Below are 18,233 nucleotides of genomic sequence, written 5' to 3'. Positions count from 1 at the left end.
ATTATAAGCTGTCAATCAAGTAGGTATATTGAATTGAATACAATTTTAAATATGAGTAAAGGAAATATGACTTAGACTATAGGTGTATTATTGACTTTATTAGTGTTACGACCTGGAAAGAAAGAAACCCTTATAAAAGTACCTACTGACCCATGCCCAAAAGAAAGACTAACTTAATTAATTTAAAGAACATTTTAATTGTTAAAATATGCATAACTGCGAATAAATAAATAATAATATAAATAAATAATAATGTAATAAATGTTATCCCGTATTTGGGTGCATTCTTATAGATTTGTTGGAAGTTATACTTTTAGATTCAAGATTTGAAGCTTTCGCGATTACTTACTTTAAATAAAAACCCAAAGGCGAAAGGCCACAGGTGGAGTCACATATTATGAAGAACCTGATAATACTAACGTACGGCGAAATAGATAAATGAAATAGTAGTCGATATATATTATAAACGATATCTAAAAAAACAGTGTGCTTTATTTGATTGTCCGTGAACCGAGATAGGCAGTTGCGGAATAAAAATATTTCTCCACCGCCTTAAACTATACTAGCATCAACTAATATAAAACAGACAAGTAGCGTGCAGAGGTCAGTTCCAACCGGACTTCCGATACAGACCACCGCCGATTATGAGAGGGTTTATATTGTTGGGAGTGCTGTGCGCAGTGGCGCTATGCAGCGCTCTCGAGGGAGACGCGGAGGCTGACCAGGCGGTCGCGGCCAGTCACCACCACGAACACGGCGAGGGACACCACCACCACGGGCACCACCACCATGACCACGGTGACCACGAGCACAAGGGTCACAAAGGACACCACCACCACCACAAGGGGGACGAAGGCCACCACGGCAAGCACCACCACGGCGAGCACCACCACGAACATGGTGGCGGCCACAAAAAACACTGGGATGAACACGACCACCACGGCGAACACCACGAGCATGGTCACCACCATAAGGGCGGCAAGCACGGCCACCACGAACACCACGACAAAGGCGAGCACATAGACGGCTACCACAAGAAGCACCACAAGGACCACTTCCACAAAGACCACCACTTCCACGACGGCCACCACCACGAGGGCAAGCACCACAAGCATGGACACCACCACGGACACCACCACGATGACGAGGGACACCACAAGAAGGGTCACCACCATCACGATGGACACCATGAAGGCCACCACGGGCATCACGGCCACCACGACAAAGGCCACCACGACGAAGGCCACCACGATCACCACGGTCACCATGGGCACGATGACCATCATCACGGTCATCACGACCACGGCAAGAAGGGTCACCATGAGGATCACAAACACTGGGGACACCATGAGAAACATTAAAGGGTTGTTCAAATGTAGTTGTTACAATGTTTTGTTACCAGTTATGAAGTTTGTTAATATTATTGTTATTGTTCATACTTTTTTACCGTGATTAATATAATCCTTAAACCATATTAGTTATTCCTTATTTAATAATGCATATCCTCTCTTCACTACAAATAAGAATATTCTTTATTATCCCTTCTAAAACCAAGGTAATTTTATAAATGCAAGAATGTTTTTCTTATTTCACGCAGCAACGGTATAATGTAACGGGTACTGAGATTTTTTATAATAGTTTATAGATACGTCGAAGAGTGCAATAGACTACTTTTTATCTCTATGAAAAGTAGTGAAATAGATCTAAAACACAATTTTATTATTCCATATACCAAAATTGAGCTTTAGATCGTTCACCAGATCGTTATTAAACGTGTGACGTCAATGGTATACTTACGTAATTTAAACCTTATTTTGGAAAACCTACTCATATTTTTAATGCATGTAGCGCATAACCACTGGAAACCTGTGACCTGTTCACATTGCTCTGCACCACGCCAGACAGGTCAGATATAGGATATTTCATGGCAAGGATCACAACCCTCAGCAGTGAGGTTGACGATGCATGGAGTGCATTGTATCGTGCTTACCTTTTTAGGGGTAGGGCAGTTATATTAAAGGGTTAAGCCCTTATCAGTTTCTAGGCGGCATCGTACTAGAACGCTGAACCGCTTGCCGGCACGTCTTCGTCTTGGGTGGCTAGCGATATAGTAAGTGCAGGGAGATAGTAAGTGTTTTTATGAAATATACATCTTCTGCGGTATTTTAGCAGTTTAAAAAATTCCGCAGGCCTTACATGCAGTTATCCAAGTTTGTCCTGAATGTGTGAAGGTATCCAAATTTTTCCAAGATTGGTTAAGCTGTACTTAAGTAGGTACAACGTACAAAACAAGTTTTTTTTTAAATATGAAACAAAATATTCTCCGGGATATAATAAATATTTTCCGGTATAAAAAGTATCGTATATCTATCTCCAGGATACAAGCTACATATACCTACTTAATATATATACTTGGCAAATACCAAGTTTCTTAAGAATCATGTTTGAGCAGAACACAGGCAACAAACGAAAAAACTAATAAACAAACAGACACTCTTTCACATTTATAATATAAGTAGCTATGGATTTGTATATAAAAAAAGAAAAAAACTAAACTATTGTTCCGTTTTCGTCAGGCGACAATCCAAGTTGCGACATCAGCTTCTCATCGATGCCGATAAACATTGAGAAACATTGTTTAGTAAGCCGAATTACGATTGCAGTTTTCAAAAAAAATTTTCATGAACGATAGTTTTAAAATTAAGATATTTTGTTTCTTTATAGTATTAATTTACGGACTAAGCAGATAGGCCACCTGATGCTAAGTGGAACACCATCGCCAGAGCAACACTTTTTCATGGCATGCCAGGAACATCTCCTACGACGCGCAATTCGGTGCCCTGTGTCCATATTTAACTAACGCAGAAATAAGAATGGCAGTACTAAGTACCCCGGAAGAGCTCTGTCACAAAAAGCTCTATTATTCTTTTCCTATGCCTACCGTAGGCACGAGACACGGTTGCTAACTAAAAGAAACCATGTTTCTTATGTGGCACAAAGAACAAAAGTTTCACTAGGCGGACAATGGAGAGAGCTATGTTCGAAGAACTAGAGTTACCAACATAGTTAAACGAGTTGTGACGCTGAAACGAAGCTTGGAAAACGGATGGATGTTGAGGCTCCAGGCTACTATGCACTGCAAAACGCAGCATAAGTGGGTCCCATCTACGTGGTAAAAAACTACTAGACATAAGTAACACAAGTCCGTCTAAAATACCTATGACAAGCAGTTATAAACACTATTACGTCAGTGGTAATTAACGCAAAGAATTCAAGCTTAATTTTAACGAAGTTGAATCAGTGCATTGCCTTAGAAAATGTAAACATACGAACTGTAGATAGTACTTTTGAAAATTTATAATCGTGGAAGCTATTTTAGCGTTATTTATAATCGTGGAAGCGTAGGTTTTGTACCTGATGCACCTAGCTCACATCGGTATCAGCTTGTAGGTAGTCAGGAACCATAGAGAATGTTTATCATCTTGAGTGTAGATACTTCCCTGAAGCTTGAAAGCTAATAGACAGTATCCCTTTCTAAATACCTAAGTACACAAAGTATTGGGCCTAGAAAAGCAGCCATACAGCTTAGACCAGATCCGGGCTTTATATTAGAATAAGGAACATATACTGAAGCCTTCTGAAATTTCTGGACGTCTATAACAAACCCCGCATATTAATTGTGCCATGATTATTTTTAATATTGATCTTAAAAGGGAAAAGAGGGGCGTGGGGCACCAATACCAACATCTTAGGTTCGACCATCATATCCACACCCTCTTGCACATACACTTAGCAGTGGATAGACCAAGTAGGCAGTTATCGAATCAATTAGGATATTTTATTTTCTAAAATTACTCTGGTCTGGTCTGGTCTGAAAGCCTTTGCTTAGTATCGATACTCAGAATTCATTTGAATCACCTCACGATTAAATAATAACTTTTAAACAGTCCAAAATTGCAGTCATCATGATCTTATCAATCTATGGACCTTCATGCTGGACATGAATCTGTTCGGTCATAAAATGTTGACAGACTATGAAGGATCTAGCGATTTCGCTTTCTGGTGCAGTGTTGTGTATCTACCTTATCATTTTAGGGTTGATATAAGATAATGTGGTAGTTCCGGTAGCGCAAGCAGTTGTAATGTGGACCCAAGTCGAATGCCTGGTTAAGACATATTGTAGAATAGGTACCTAAGGCAAATCGAAAACCATAAAAGTGACAAAAGAGAGAGTGAATTATTTTCAACAAATGAATGGATAAATGTTCGGATAGCGCATTGTTATATTTGTTGCTATAAAACTTGCATAGGTTGATCATCAGGCTTTTGACACCTAACGCTAGGCTTAGGCCGCCTCTTGTATAGATGAGCTACAGATTAAGCCCTCCACGGAAAGTAGGTATTATCTCAGAGTTATTAAGGTATCTAATAGTACCTACTTGTCAGGTAATTACCAACGAATAAATTTTTAGCAAGCCAATTGTGTGCCAACGAAAAAAGCGTTCACTGTTACAAATTTCTATAAGATCTATCTAGGGTACAGGTCAAGGTAGGTACACATTGCTTTTGATGGATCAGCCTGTTAAAAGACTCATCTGAGATGAATCTATTGTCAGTGCAAGACGACAAAGTTTACTTCGCCATCGTAAAATCGGTTTTCTATTATCGGTAATATTTTAATAATAATTATTTAACTTTATTATGCACCTTCAAAATATTGTCTCTATGTACAGTTCTTTTTTATCATATGACGTTTACAATGAAGTCTTAGTTTCTATCTACCTATTACTATACTACCTATTATAAGTATTTTGAAATAGGTACGTACTAGCTACTGGCCCTAGAATTAAATGTAATCTTATCGCATTTAATATTTTTAGTCTTAAACTTATTTTGTTCGGAATCGGAAGAAAACTCTATTCTAATTATTCTATTATTATTAAGTACCTTAATCAATTCCGGCGATTATTTATAAAACAAAAAACCTTTTGTACTCCTTACCTAGTAACTACTGGGTCAAATTTTAAACGCACGACTTTACACAGTTAACGTTAACTGGTCACAGAAGACGTTGTCACCTTACGTAGGTTTTTTAAAGTAAGGTCACAAAGAATTTTTATCAATATCTAACATTAAAAGTGCGTTTTAATTTCGTAACAAACGAATGCTATGGGCGGAACGGTCGTAGCGGCGTCCTTGCCCGGAAATTTCACCAGCTGCAATCAGCTACTTTAATGATTGATATAAATGCCCTCTCGTTCAGTTGTAAAGCCAGTTCAGTCATAGTGTTAAAACCTTAAACGTAGAAAGCCAAGAGAGCGACAAAAATGAGGACGCTTGTCGCCCTTACTTTGTTGGGATGCGTTTTAGTCGCTTGTTCCGGACGAGAAATCGGCCAGCAAGAATCTGACTTAGTCGCTGCGGCTAGCCACCACAAAGGACATCACCACGAGGAGGGCGGCGGCAAAGAACATCACCACCACCACCACCACGAGCACGGGGAGAAGGGCCACAAAGGCCACAAAGGGCATCACCATCATCACAAAGGCGACCACGGCGAGCATCACAAGCACCATCACAAAGGCCACCACCACGAACACGGCGGCGGTCATAAGAAGCACTGGGATGAAGACGACCACCACGGGCACCACCACGAACACGGCCACCACCACAAGGGCGGCAAACACCACCATAAGAAGCATCACGACAAAGGGGAGGAAACCGAAGGCTATCACAAGAAATACCACAAGGACGAATACCACAAGGATCACCACTTCTACGACGATCACCACAAGGAAGGGAAACACCACAAGCACGGCCACCACCACGGTCACCACGAAGATCACGGTGGTCATCACAAAAAAGGCGGCCACCACGACTCCGGCCACCACGAGCATCATCACGGAAAGAAAGGGCATCACGATAAACATCATTACGATGAGGACCACAAAGGACACAAAGGCCATCACGGACATGAAGAGCATCATCATCATCACCACGACCATGGGAAGAAGGGTGGCCATGAGGACCATAAGCACTGGGGATTCCACCACGGAAAGCACTGAACTTCTTATTTTAATGATAGCTATTACTTGTTTTTTATATACATACTATGACCGTCAGTATCGTGTAAATAAATACCTACCTAAATTATAATAAAATTGTTTTTCAAATTCCATTCAGAATTATTTTTTTACCTTTATACCAAAATTATAATTTATAGTTCATTTTAATTATGTATTCATTTGGCTACTGAAAAAAAAACTTACTTTTTCGTTTTGAGAAATATTTTTGTTACAATTTCTAACAAAATCGTTTTGTGAGCACTGTGGGTTTTACGGAACTAATTTATTTACAGTGAATAATGAATGTCGTCACTATAACCGACAGAGTCACTCGTCCAGAAATGAGAAGCAATGTGATTGCCAAAGATCTCTGTAATCGGCAACCGACGAAAGCGGCATTATCTATAAATGCAATCTGTAGAAACGTTCATAACACAACACGCCTGGCTCTCCTTACAGCCATACCTTCTAGTAAGACAAGATTTTTAATTTAAGAAAATAAATAACTATAACTGGAATAAATGATTTGATGTAATAATATTTTTTTTACTTGCAGGCAATATGAAGGAATCGTTATTGATTGTGCTGTTAGCATGGGGTCTAATAGCGGCGGTTGCACGACATGTTGAAAATGAACCTAAAAAAGTAGAAGATGTAGCCGTAGCCGCAATTGACGCGAAACCAGCCGCAACTGACGTCAAACCCGAAGCAACTGATGCGAAAGCAGAAGCAACTCATGCGAAAGGAGAAGCAGAAAAATCCCTTGACCAAACTTCGTCTGGAACGGAAAAAAAACCGGCAAAGAGTAATAGTAGTCATAAAGAAGAAGGCGGCGGTCACGAACATCACGCCGACCACCACAAAGAAGAAGGAGAAAAGGGAGACAAAGGATACAAATCGCATCATCACCACGACAAAGGCGAAGAGGGCCACCATCAGAAACACCATCACGAAGGGCATCATGACGAACATGGTGGGCATAAAAAGAAACATCACGACGAACATGACCACCATGGCGAGCATCACGAAGCGGCGCACGGGCACAAGGGGGGCAAGTTTGGACACAAGAAAGGCCACAAGAAAGGCTCAAAGACAACTGGTTACCACCACAAGTCTCACAAGGATGAGTACCATAAAGAACATAAATTCTACGACGACTTCCACAAGGGCGGTCATCATCACAAGCATGGCGATTTCCATGGTCATCATGACAATAAGGAAGGACACCACAAGAAGGGTGGCCATCATGAAAAGGGTCATCACGAAAAACATCACGGCAAGAAAGGCAAACATGACAAAGGACATTACGATGAAGATCACAAAGGGCATAAAGGTCACCACGGACACGAGGAGCATCACGCCCATCATCACGATCACGGCAAGAAAGCGGGACACGCTGGAGGCAAAGAGTTCGGTTACAGCCATGGAAAGAAAGCATAAGGAAGATGAGTTCCTACTAGTTAATACTGTGTTTTATATTTTTATATACTTCTCAGTTAAAATAAGCCATTGTTGAATATTTCTAAATAAATGTTGTTAATTTAAACATAAATATACACGATATATTATTTGCCATAATGAAAACATAATATGTAGTACTCAAAAATATAAATTAAAAATACGTACAAAATTTTGGAACCCGCAGCCGACAGGATTTGAATCTTGGCTAATTTGCGACAGTTATTTTACCCATAATATTTTACTACTAAATAGTACGTATTACGGAATGAATTACCTATATGTAGATATTAAGTTTAACCATCTAATAGACTTTCTTAAATAAGAGTTAATACCACCAATAAGGTTCGAACCTAAGCTACGGACATTCGCAATTGCAGTGAATGATGGCTGCAAAGTAGGTATGACTTCTTAAGATTATATTAGCAATGATTTTTATTATTTTTAAAATTATAGCAATATACCTTAAAATAAATAAAATAATATTATCAAGATTTAATAATAATTTGAAGATATATGGATCTTGTTATATAAATTTGACTGAGATGACTGAAAAATTACCCTTTATGTTTAATTCTGAACTGATTTGTTATTGAAATGATTGAATAAAAAATTGCAACATAATTATTGTGTTGCAATAACTACAGCTTGACCCACTTCGAAGAATTTTATAATATTTATGTAATAGTTTTTTTTTTTTTGACACCTAATTTTCCTATGTAGCAACTCTGCATCAATGTAATTGCAACCGCGTGATTCAGTAACTCAACCTTAGCTCACTGCTCAGCCAGACTGGTTCATATCCCGCCGATTCCACAATACTTTCGACCTCCCGGCGCCGCGCCGTGGCCTACGCTCTTAGCAGTGGAAAGCTGCGGGTTCGATCCCGACAGGGGCAATTTTGGAATTTATAATTTCTGAACTGTCTCTGGTCTTGTCTGGTGGGAGAGTCTTCGACCGTGGCTACTTACGATGGCCCCCAGACATCAATAAGGTTTTTGGGTTTATTAGGAAATGCAGTGACTCAAACGTGTTAGACCGCTAACATCATATATATATATATATATATATATATATCATCACTTACCTAACTTGTAGTGAAATAAATAAAATAAAAAAATGGGATAAAGTAGACAAATAAATATATATAACACTCCTGATAATTGAATTATCTTATTCACATATAATTTGTATAGTGCGTGCAAGGTAGCTTGATAAAATAGGTTACATTGTGATTCCTTTAGGTAGAAAGATATTTATTCTTATACGAAACACCTTTCACGTTTCACCTAATAGGAATTTAAAATTAACATCAACAAAGTTCAATATATTATCTAGTTAGTAAACTATAAGCTTATACTTATGACAGCTTTTGGTATCTAAATAAAAATGTGGCGCGTTTATAAGAAATTTAAAAATGCTTTTAAAGGATTTATCGCAAAAATTATTTTTACGCAGACTATTGTAAAGAAGTCATTTTCATTTTCAAACTTATAAAAGCCAATTAAAGTACCTACTACGCGTTACGTTCCTACCTACTTATGTAATAAGTAAAATTGACACCTTAATCGCAAATTATTCTAGACCCGAGTTATACTGAATTCATAAAAGGAGACCGTGGAGAACAAAAAAAACAGCCAAGTGCGAATCTTCCTCGCGGATCTAGGGTTCCGTGCATAAATAAATTTAAAATAGTTTTTTAAATAAATAATGGTTCGGTATGTTGAAGCGGACCGGTAGGTATTTTAGTTTAATGTAAGTTTAGAGGAATCGTTTTATTCTTCCTATATTCTTAACACAAATTGTTATCAACTTCATTATTTTTAGATTTTCCGTAGGGTATTTTCTGGTATTGTCGGTTACTCGGTCTAGTTAAAATAAAAGGTAGGTAATGTAGGTATATACCGGTAGTTTCTTATTTTTTTACGTTTTGTAGACTTACCATTCGGAAGTGTCCTGTATCTATAAAACCGTTCTACAATATCCCAGGAACCCCACTTTAAAACTTCGCAGTCCCTACTTCGGGCTATTTTTTGCGATCAAAATAACAATAACAATATTATTAAAGTATTCTCATATCAAGTGGATTGCATTAAATAGGTAGGTACGCTGAAGGCAGGCAGGTTCATTATTTTGTTACTGTTGCCTGCTACTTCATCCTAATTTTTCAGTTTATTAAGTGTCCCGCAGGAACCCTGACTATCCCAGGATAAAAAGGGCCATATATATAAGTAGTATGCAAGCTATCTCTATGAAAATTTATTTTTGAAAAAACGCCAAGGTGGATAAAGTTGTAAAGCAGTTTTAATAATTTTCAATACATTTTTAGAAAAAGTACATCTTGAGATTGTTTACACTTAGTTAAATTCTTCTTCTTGGTTGTACACTCTGAGAAGTGGTTATGGCTGCCAAAATGATTTACAGGGCGTCAGTCGCCATTGGTTAGATGACACCGCTTCGCCAAACATCATCAATAATGTATTCTCCAAAATGTGAAGAGTTTATAATGGAAGATCTTTTATTGTACAATATGTACATCTTGATTTTAACTACAACATAATTTGCACCATTTTTACAATTTAAAATGGCGTTAACAAATCAAAGAGAAAAACAAAGTATTTCCCGCGTAAACGCTCGCTGGGTGTCATTGCCGCACTCATGACGTCATAGGCAAATCAGAGCTTTAGTAAGTCCTTGTGCCATAGCTAGATTGGATTTTGGAATTGGAATTCGGCGTTTCAACTGGCGTATTAGACTGTGCAGTTTTATTTATTGTCAACAAATACCAATCTCACTTCGAATATAAATAAATAATAAGTTTTTCATAATGAATTAATCAAATATCATGGTGTATGCAATATTTTAGCGATTCTTTGTTACTTTGTGGGAACCGTTTGTTATCCTGGTATAAAAAGATGCCTTAATTGATCTTCGCCAAACATCAAGTTGATTGGTTGCTCAGTTAGGGCGTAAAGGAAGGAGAAACGAACATACACACATTCGCATTTATAATATTAAGGATAATATGGAATCCTTGTTTGACTATGTAACCCTATGGAATAATAACATGTCATGTTGTGATAAATGGTCGGAATACAGCTGTCACTTCTTCTTATGAGTGTTGTACGAGGCAACAAATGGAATAAAATGGAGAACGGGCAGTGTGGTGATTAGAGCAAATGTAAACCCTCCCTTTAGTAGAGGCCTTTACTCCAGCTGTTATATGCTATAGATGATAAAAATTAATATTTAATTTTTAATAAATCTATGTACATGCGTAGTTTTTTTTGAGTAACAAATTAAAAAGAGGTTATTTATTTTCCTTTAATTTTCTTTCCTTAATAATTAATTACTATATTTTTATAGTAAAAAATTTATTTCAAAAAAGTTACAGAATCGCCATTAGAGGTGCTAAGTGTTCGAACTCAATCTTTTCTGTGATGTTTTTAGTCTTGATGTTTTCATCTTGTGTGGCTATGAAGATTAGGTTACCTTCATCCTTCCATCCATACTTTTTAACCCAGTGTTTTAAGCTCACATCTGAAAATGGAATTTGTGTCATTAATTATAAAGTATCTATGTATTAACATCACATTAAAAGAATGCTGATTTTCAATATGTGAATCTAATAGATTCACAGATAGAAAATTGGCAGCTTTATCATCTATATGAATGACCAGCACGAGATCTATTAAGCCAGGAGTGGTTACCCAGTTAATCCATCAAGGAATATCATAAGCACTTCATTAATTTGGTACAGACCACATAATTTATTTATTGGGAAATAATATTATTATTGAATAGATAAATAAAAAACAATATACAATAATGATTTTTGTATCCTTTTTTGTATTGTATATTGTATAGAAGCAGGCGTTACTTTGCGGAAATCCATGATATATTATCAAAATTAAGCTTAATTTGCTATACTCCGCGAAAAGCGCTAAGTAATTTTGATAATGTATCCTTTTTTTATATATTTATGTTTATATGTATTCATATATTAAAATTCCATATAACTTAAAGTGATCAATAAATAAATAACAATACTCAAAGGTAAATATGTTATGTTATGGTGGAACCAGACTGCATTATGCTCCATTTGTTGTGTGGCTTATTAGTACTCATTGAGCAGTGTGTAGAGTTTATTTATATTCTGTATATATTTGTTTTCTTTGCACACATAATGCATAAGCACAAATAGTGATGATGTGCAAAATAAATTGGTCAAAATGTCGTTTTTTGACACATCATAGGACTATAATGAAGAATAGACTGAATTGACCCGCACTTAGTAATTTTGCACACAAATAAAATAGTATGAATATGGCATTGCATAGCAATTTTTCATAACAGTTTTGTAATATTCTTTATAATTCTATATTATATCTTCACCCAACATGAATAAAACATTAGAGAATTAGAGCTCATGTTCTATCTCTCTCTCTGGTTGCTCCTTCATCACTGGAGATTGTGGTCCTGGTGAGATCTTAACTTTGTGCTGGTAAACTGTCTCTATTGGCTTCCGTTGGAGACCATTTTTACTATTCAATATAAAAGCGGCCCAATGTGTTGTGAATGAATGAATGAATGAATACACTTTTATTGTACACCAAGGAAAAAAAAGTCGTTACAAAGATATAAATACATATAAAGAGAGTACAATTTGGTGGCCTTTTCGCTACATAGCGATTTCTTCCAGGCAACCAATGGTTGTCGTTGTCTACTAGGATCTTATGAGAGGTATATGCACCAGGTGCATAATTTCCATGTGGTGCCTGGTGAGTCACACCTAATTATAATATTAAGGTGAAATGTTTTACAGGTACTTACCATCTATTCCTCCCAGGAGATTAGCAAGGTTGCTTTTGTCAATTGTCTGAAAGGTGATGCCCACAACATGGCATACAAACTTGCGTATGGAGTCATGGAAGCTGCTGATACGATTGCACAGTTCAGGCATTTGGTGGACTCTGTTCCAGAATTGAGCAAAATCACATTGCTCTAAGATATCAGCCAAGTATTTAATTTGGGATATGGTTTCATTTTCTACCTATAATGATAATAAATAATGTTAAAGTAATCATCAATAAAAAAAAATGAGGTATGTCAGGCTTTGACACATATTGGTAATATTGCTTATAATAATATTGTTTGCAGTAGCAACAGTTTAAAACTGAACATATTAAGGTACTAGATGTCTGAAAACTACGAGGGTTGTATCTTTTTTTGTGTAGGAAATTGAAACAGGAACGGTAAATCGTAGTCGAACATGCAAACTACTAGAATAACGTCCCCTTAACTTAATAGTACAAATAATTTTATGTATAGTACTCACTACAGACTCGAGGAGTAAGCACTTGCACAAAGTGAAGTCGGTATGTGGAAAATTTGTGAGCGCTTTCAATAGTATTTGACAAGTAATATCAGGGTTAAAATTCTCAGGATTGAACTGGTAGAGCTTTAAAACAGCCAAATTCGCTTCCAAATCATAGGTGTTCTCCCTCGATTGCATTTCCACGTAACGCTCTAGGGTTTGCAGATTAGCCGGGTTGTACCTCTCGATACTCTTCAATATGGTTGCTACGGTTTGTCGCATTGTTTCCGCCATGTTTTGTAGTTAAATTCTTAATTATTTATCACTAAGAAAATGTCTGAATTCCTCACGCGTGTACCGTGGTCATCCAAAGGTAGATCTCTTGACATTTGACAGGCGTCTGACAATCAACTTTTTTTATAATATATTGTATGGCCATGGAGTCAAGTCTTTAATAAATAGCTAATACACAATAATAATAATCCCAAATACACGTAACTATACTTAAAAGTGACATTGGCGAAGTACAACGTTTTGATTAGGCACACCTTAAGCAGAAGAAGTATACTAAAAAAGTAGTATTTTATTATCTTTGACTTTAAGCCATTGTTGTGTTTGTATCCTCACTGATGACAAGCCAACAGACTTCAAAACGCCATCTGTAATTTGTTCTTCACATGCTGTTTAAATAAAATAGAATTTTATCTACCTACATTAATCAAATACCCGTATTATTAGAAGTGTTTATTAATAGAGGTCAGTGTTAAAAATACAAACCATGAAGGTGCAGAATTAAGTTCAGTACATCTTGTTACATATTTCTAGGATTTGTTGCTCCCACTATTATTGTTCTAATGATGTTAACATAACATTAATAGCAATGTATGACAACATGCTAGCTAAATATTAGCTAACATTTTCTAACAGCGGTACAGCAGCTCAATTAGAAGTTATTAAATGATTGAAATAAAATAATAGTAAAATAATAAACAATGCAATAATACATTCTTTACTTAGATTTATTATTTAATAACAAGAACATACAAAAATATCTTAATTGTTAAGAGGAAATATTATACTAAACATCAATCAGTCTATTGTTTCTTGAAACTTTTTAATATTGGATAAATGTTATCGAATGCTTCATATATTTCTTGACGTACTTTAGCACCAGTCAACACTACTTTTCCAGACACAAAAATTAACAATACTATTCTAGGTTTCACCATTCTATATATAAGTCCAGGGAAAAGCTCTGGTTCATAGGAGCTAAACTGTCCGTGTGTAAGCACTAAGCCTTCAAGGCGAATTGGAAATTTGACATCACAACTGCCAACCATGTTCTGTATTTTGAAGTCTAAAAATTTTGCCTGTAAGAAATTAACTTAAATTTACTACACCATTTGGATAATATTAAAGTATAAAAAATAATAGCATAACAAATTTTAATAAATCTTAGGAGTTTATGTGGATGAAATTGCACTTTCTTCTTTCCTATAGATTATAGGATAAAATAATGGCATGCATCACATACATTCACAAAACCACTGCCTACCCTAAATTTTTTATTACTTTTATAGTATAAATTTTATGTACAGCCTCCTACATAATAGAAAATCTAGATGTTACTTGTTTCTTACAACAATACACTATGTTTGTTATTTAAGCAGAAAATAAGTTTGTGAAAACTCTCGAACCTGTCACAATGTATGTATTTATTATAGAGGCAAAAATGAAATTTGAAACTAAAAAATTTGTTGTGAGCAAGGGTCAAATTACTTGTTGGAATAGCTTTTTTTAAAAAGAACAAAACAATTGTATATTTACTCATTCATGTAAATTATTTACTTAATGATTTGATATAACAATCCTTCTGTCATCAACTATCACAGCTTATTTGGTAGTAAAGTTATTATGCTTACCGTAAAACCTAGTTTTTGAATAATTCTAGCATATTTTCTTGCAGCTAATCGGGAATCTTCCTCACTTTTAGCACCAGTGCAAACCATTTTACCGGACGAAAATATTAAAGCTGTTGTTCTTGGCTCTCTTATTCTCATAATAACAGCAGCAAATCTCTTGGGATTGTATTCAGCATTCCGGGCATGTAAAGCAATTTTTTTCAAATCAAGTTTGCAATTGAGATTTACTGTAGATACTATGTTTCTGAAATGATAGCAAATACAAAATTACTAGATGTAAGAAATATATTATTACCTTCATAGAACTTTATTTTATAGGTAAAGAAGTGTGTAGTTAGGATGAGTGTGAGTATAATTTATAGTCACATAATAATTACAGACTTGATTAATAATCTATAATTTTTATGTATGCCAAAACATGCTGAATTTCAAGGTCCTTTATAAGAATTCTTTATGATTTAATTTTTTATTATTTAGGTTTTAATTGAGGGAGAGTGAGTGAGAGCTATATTTTCCCATTATAATTTTATTTATTAAATAAACATTTTCAATTTAATAGATATGAAAAATAGACAATATACATACTGTAATTGTGGTAATATTCCAGGATCTGCTGAATGTGGTGTCATAGGAGTCATAGGTGCAGGACTGGCCTGACCCAAAATCTGTTGACCGGCTATTGTACTCCCCGTAATCATTGGTGACATTAAGTTTTGCTGTAACATAAATGAGTAATATTATAAGTATGTACATTGTACAATATGAAAGAATTGTTTGCTTTAGGTTCCCAACACAACTGTATCAAAATCCCCATAAATTCTTTAAAATCAGAAAAATATAATTAGATTTCAGTAGGACATTTTCCATAATGCCAAGAAACAACAAAAAAGTTGGGTTTGAGTTCCCTGGAACCAAATAATTACTTTCTATTACTTGTTATAGTGTAGTTCCTTTTTTTAAATATTCATTATAATTATAAATTATATATATAACACACACACAACAAATTTTGGTTAGATGCAGGCGTTACTTTGCAGAATACCATGATATATTATAATATACTATGAAATAACCATTTTCTGAATATTTACTCGTATATAATATTTGCAACATCGTAACTTAATATAATAATACTTAGCTTGATAAGTTCATCACCCCTATTTGTAAAAAATAAAAGACATTAGGAGGGTAAGGCATATAGGAAGGTTCCACCAATTTTTTTATTGAAGAATTCAATACTCTAATTTTTATTTACGCTGCATGTTCAGTTTGGTTAAGTTTTTGAATATGAGAGTAGGAATATTATGTCAAACAAAAATGAAGAATATGAAGTTACTGCAAAATTTTGAGTATAATATATTAAAAAGATAAATACTGGAGTTTGTGGCTGCATCATCTGCTGAGGCGTTGCATAGCTGGCGGTTGGAGCATAGGTGTGAATAGTCCGTTGCGGGGTACCCATTAGTTGCGCGCCAAATCCAGCCAGCGGCGACGAGCTTAGGGAAGCCAAGGAATGCTGTTGCTGTTGTTGTTGGGCCTGTTGTTGTTGGTGCTGTTGCTGCAAAGCATTTGGTAGAATCTGTTGATCTTCTTCAGGCTGATGCAGCGGGGTACCTATTCCCGGTATATTGTACGGACTCGGCAGCATTTGATCCATGTTTGTAGACTATTTTTGCACTGTTATTAGTTGATGTTATGAATCTACAAATCAAATTGTTAGGTACACAAAACAAGAAACAACTTAAGGCAATTTTTAATATATATATAACTTTGGCTTTACTGCTTTGCAAGATTCTGAGTTTTCAATTTGGACATGTTGTCAGTTGTCACTTGTCAGTAGTCAGTGCACAGATTACATACAGTGCAGGGTATCTAAGCCAGATGCACAGATTATTAGGATTTCTCAAATTCTTGCACGCCCAAACTTAAGAACTCAAATTGAGAATCAACTTTTTAACACCTTTTAGATAGGATGCAATGTATTAGGATTTGGCCGTAAAAGCTACAAAGCAAAAGAAGCATGAACTCTCTTAGGCGCGGCGACGACGCGGGGCTTGGCGTACCAGTGAATAAGGAAGTGTTTCAATCCTATTCGAAAAATGACAAAGGAGAAAATCTTTTTTTTTTCTTTTGCTTTTTAGAAAAGCACCACAAGAGTGATTTATGTTTAATTTGCAGTATTTACATAAAAATAAATGTTAATTTCTGATAGACTTCACTGTACACCATTGTCATGTTATACCATGCATTTTTTAATATGACAATGGTACCAATTACACTTATTACAGTATTGCCTGAACAGTATAGCTACTAATATTGAATTGATTTTCGTGAATTACGAGCAATTTCATGCAGTGAAAAAAAAAATGAAAAACGAATAAAGAAAGGAAAACAACATAGACTAGAACAAAATGGTACATGAAAAATATGTTTCTAGAGTTTTTTTTGTAAGAATATTATAAAATAATTAAAACATTCTTTTATTATACTACTTGTGTTTTTCTATTCTTAAAACATACTAAAAAGCTTTTAAAAAGTAACGAATATACTAAACATCATAAGGCAAGTTGGGAAAAAAAATTGGGGTCTCTCTTCCCTTATCCAGGTGAAATTGCAGTCAAGGGCTAACTTGAAGAGAAGAAAAAATATGTTGTTTGTAATCTTATTACCTACGATAATTAACAAAGACAACCACCTGTGTTCAAAGTTCAAGAACATTATTTAGATTATGCCTTGTGATGGCTTCCGGCTTGGCTGGTGAAGTTTTTTACCAATGCATCGAATGAAACAAGGAATAAAAATTATGGCTTGTGTCAGTGTCAAATGCCAATGTCTTTAATTATTTAATTGTAGACTCGGAAAAAAGATGGCGCGAAACAACGTTGAATTTTTATGCCGCCAAATATAAAATTTTCGGTTACAAAAATAATAACTGTTTTGAGTGTCTTTTTAATAGCTGTGGTTAACGCACGGGTCAGAGAGACTTTGGTGTAAAGTATATTATAGTTTTGTGTTAATATTTTGTGCAATATTTGTTGTTGGTAAGTGCTTGCTTATTGTATTCGTCCGCCGAAGTACCAAGCTGGGGGAACATGGAGGCAGATCCTCCCATGCCCCCTGATCCAGGGGAGCATGTAGAAATCCCACAGCGTACGCCGACTTCCTCTGGTCGCAAGCGACCACTAGAAGAGAAAATCCACGCCTCATTTAAAAAATCTATCAGTGATCCTGCATCTGCAAATCCCTCTATTCAGTTAATTTATATCCATCCATCCCTAGAAGTTGCATCTAAAAAATACTTGGACACGGATTCAGGCCCTTTTGTTGTTTACGTATCACGCGAAGTGACTGATCCCTCGGCCGGCTCTTCTATCAGGGCAATAAAATTCGGACAATTTTTATATAAGAATAAAATTAAATCTATTGTTAATGACGGTGTTAAGAGCGTAGGTAGAAATAAGATCTCTGTGG

The 18,233-nt window shown here is 35.8% G+C and overlaps 3 protein-coding genes and 1 pseudogene across 3 annotated transcripts; 2 read left to right on the top strand and 2 right to left on the bottom strand.

Moving 5' to 3' along the window:
* Window positions 1-644: 644 nt before the first annotated feature.
* Window positions 645-1,361, top strand: LOC120627188 (histidine-rich glycoprotein-like). The gene has a single exon (XM_039895046.1). It carries the CDS (start codon window positions 645-647, stop codon window positions 1,359-1,361), a length of 717 nt encoding a protein of 238 aa, XP_039750980.1.
* Window positions 1,362-5,327: 3,966 nt separating this feature from the next.
* LOC120627621 lies at window positions 5,328-7,505 on the top strand (annotated as a pseudogene).
* Window positions 7,506-10,878: 3,373 nt separating this feature from the next.
* On the bottom strand, window positions 10,879-13,233 carry LOC120627709 (eukaryotic translation initiation factor 3 subunit K). The gene is made up of 3 exons (XM_039895736.1): window positions 12,862-13,233; window positions 12,357-12,576; window positions 10,879-11,063 (listed from the first exon to the last, which is right to left on the bottom strand). Exons 1-3 carry the CDS (start codon window positions 13,132-13,134, stop codon window positions 10,912-10,914), a joined length of 645 nt encoding a protein of 214 aa, XP_039751670.1. The 5' UTR covers window positions 13,135-13,233; the 3' UTR covers window positions 10,879-10,911.
* Window positions 13,234-13,843: 610 nt separating this feature from the next.
* Window positions 13,844-16,582, bottom strand: LOC120627723 (TATA-box-binding protein). Its single transcript, XM_039895747.1, has 4 exons — window positions 16,138-16,582; window positions 15,348-15,478; window positions 14,763-15,006; window positions 13,844-14,210 (listed from the first exon to the last, which is right to left on the bottom strand). The coding sequence occupies exons 1-4, from the start codon at window positions 16,417-16,419 to the stop codon at window positions 13,935-13,937; spliced, it is 933 nt and encodes a 310-aa protein (XP_039751681.1). The 5' UTR covers window positions 16,420-16,582; the 3' UTR covers window positions 13,844-13,934.
* Window positions 16,583-18,233: the final 1,651 nt, after the last annotated feature.

This window comes from Pararge aegeria, chromosome 11, assembly GCF_905163445.1.
Source record: "Pararge aegeria chromosome 11, ilParAegt1.1, whole genome shotgun sequence".
In the NCBI taxonomy this organism is placed as follows: domain Eukaryota; kingdom Metazoa; phylum Arthropoda; class Insecta; order Lepidoptera; family Nymphalidae; genus Pararge; species Pararge aegeria.
This window is presented reverse-complemented; position numbering and strand designations above follow the sequence as displayed.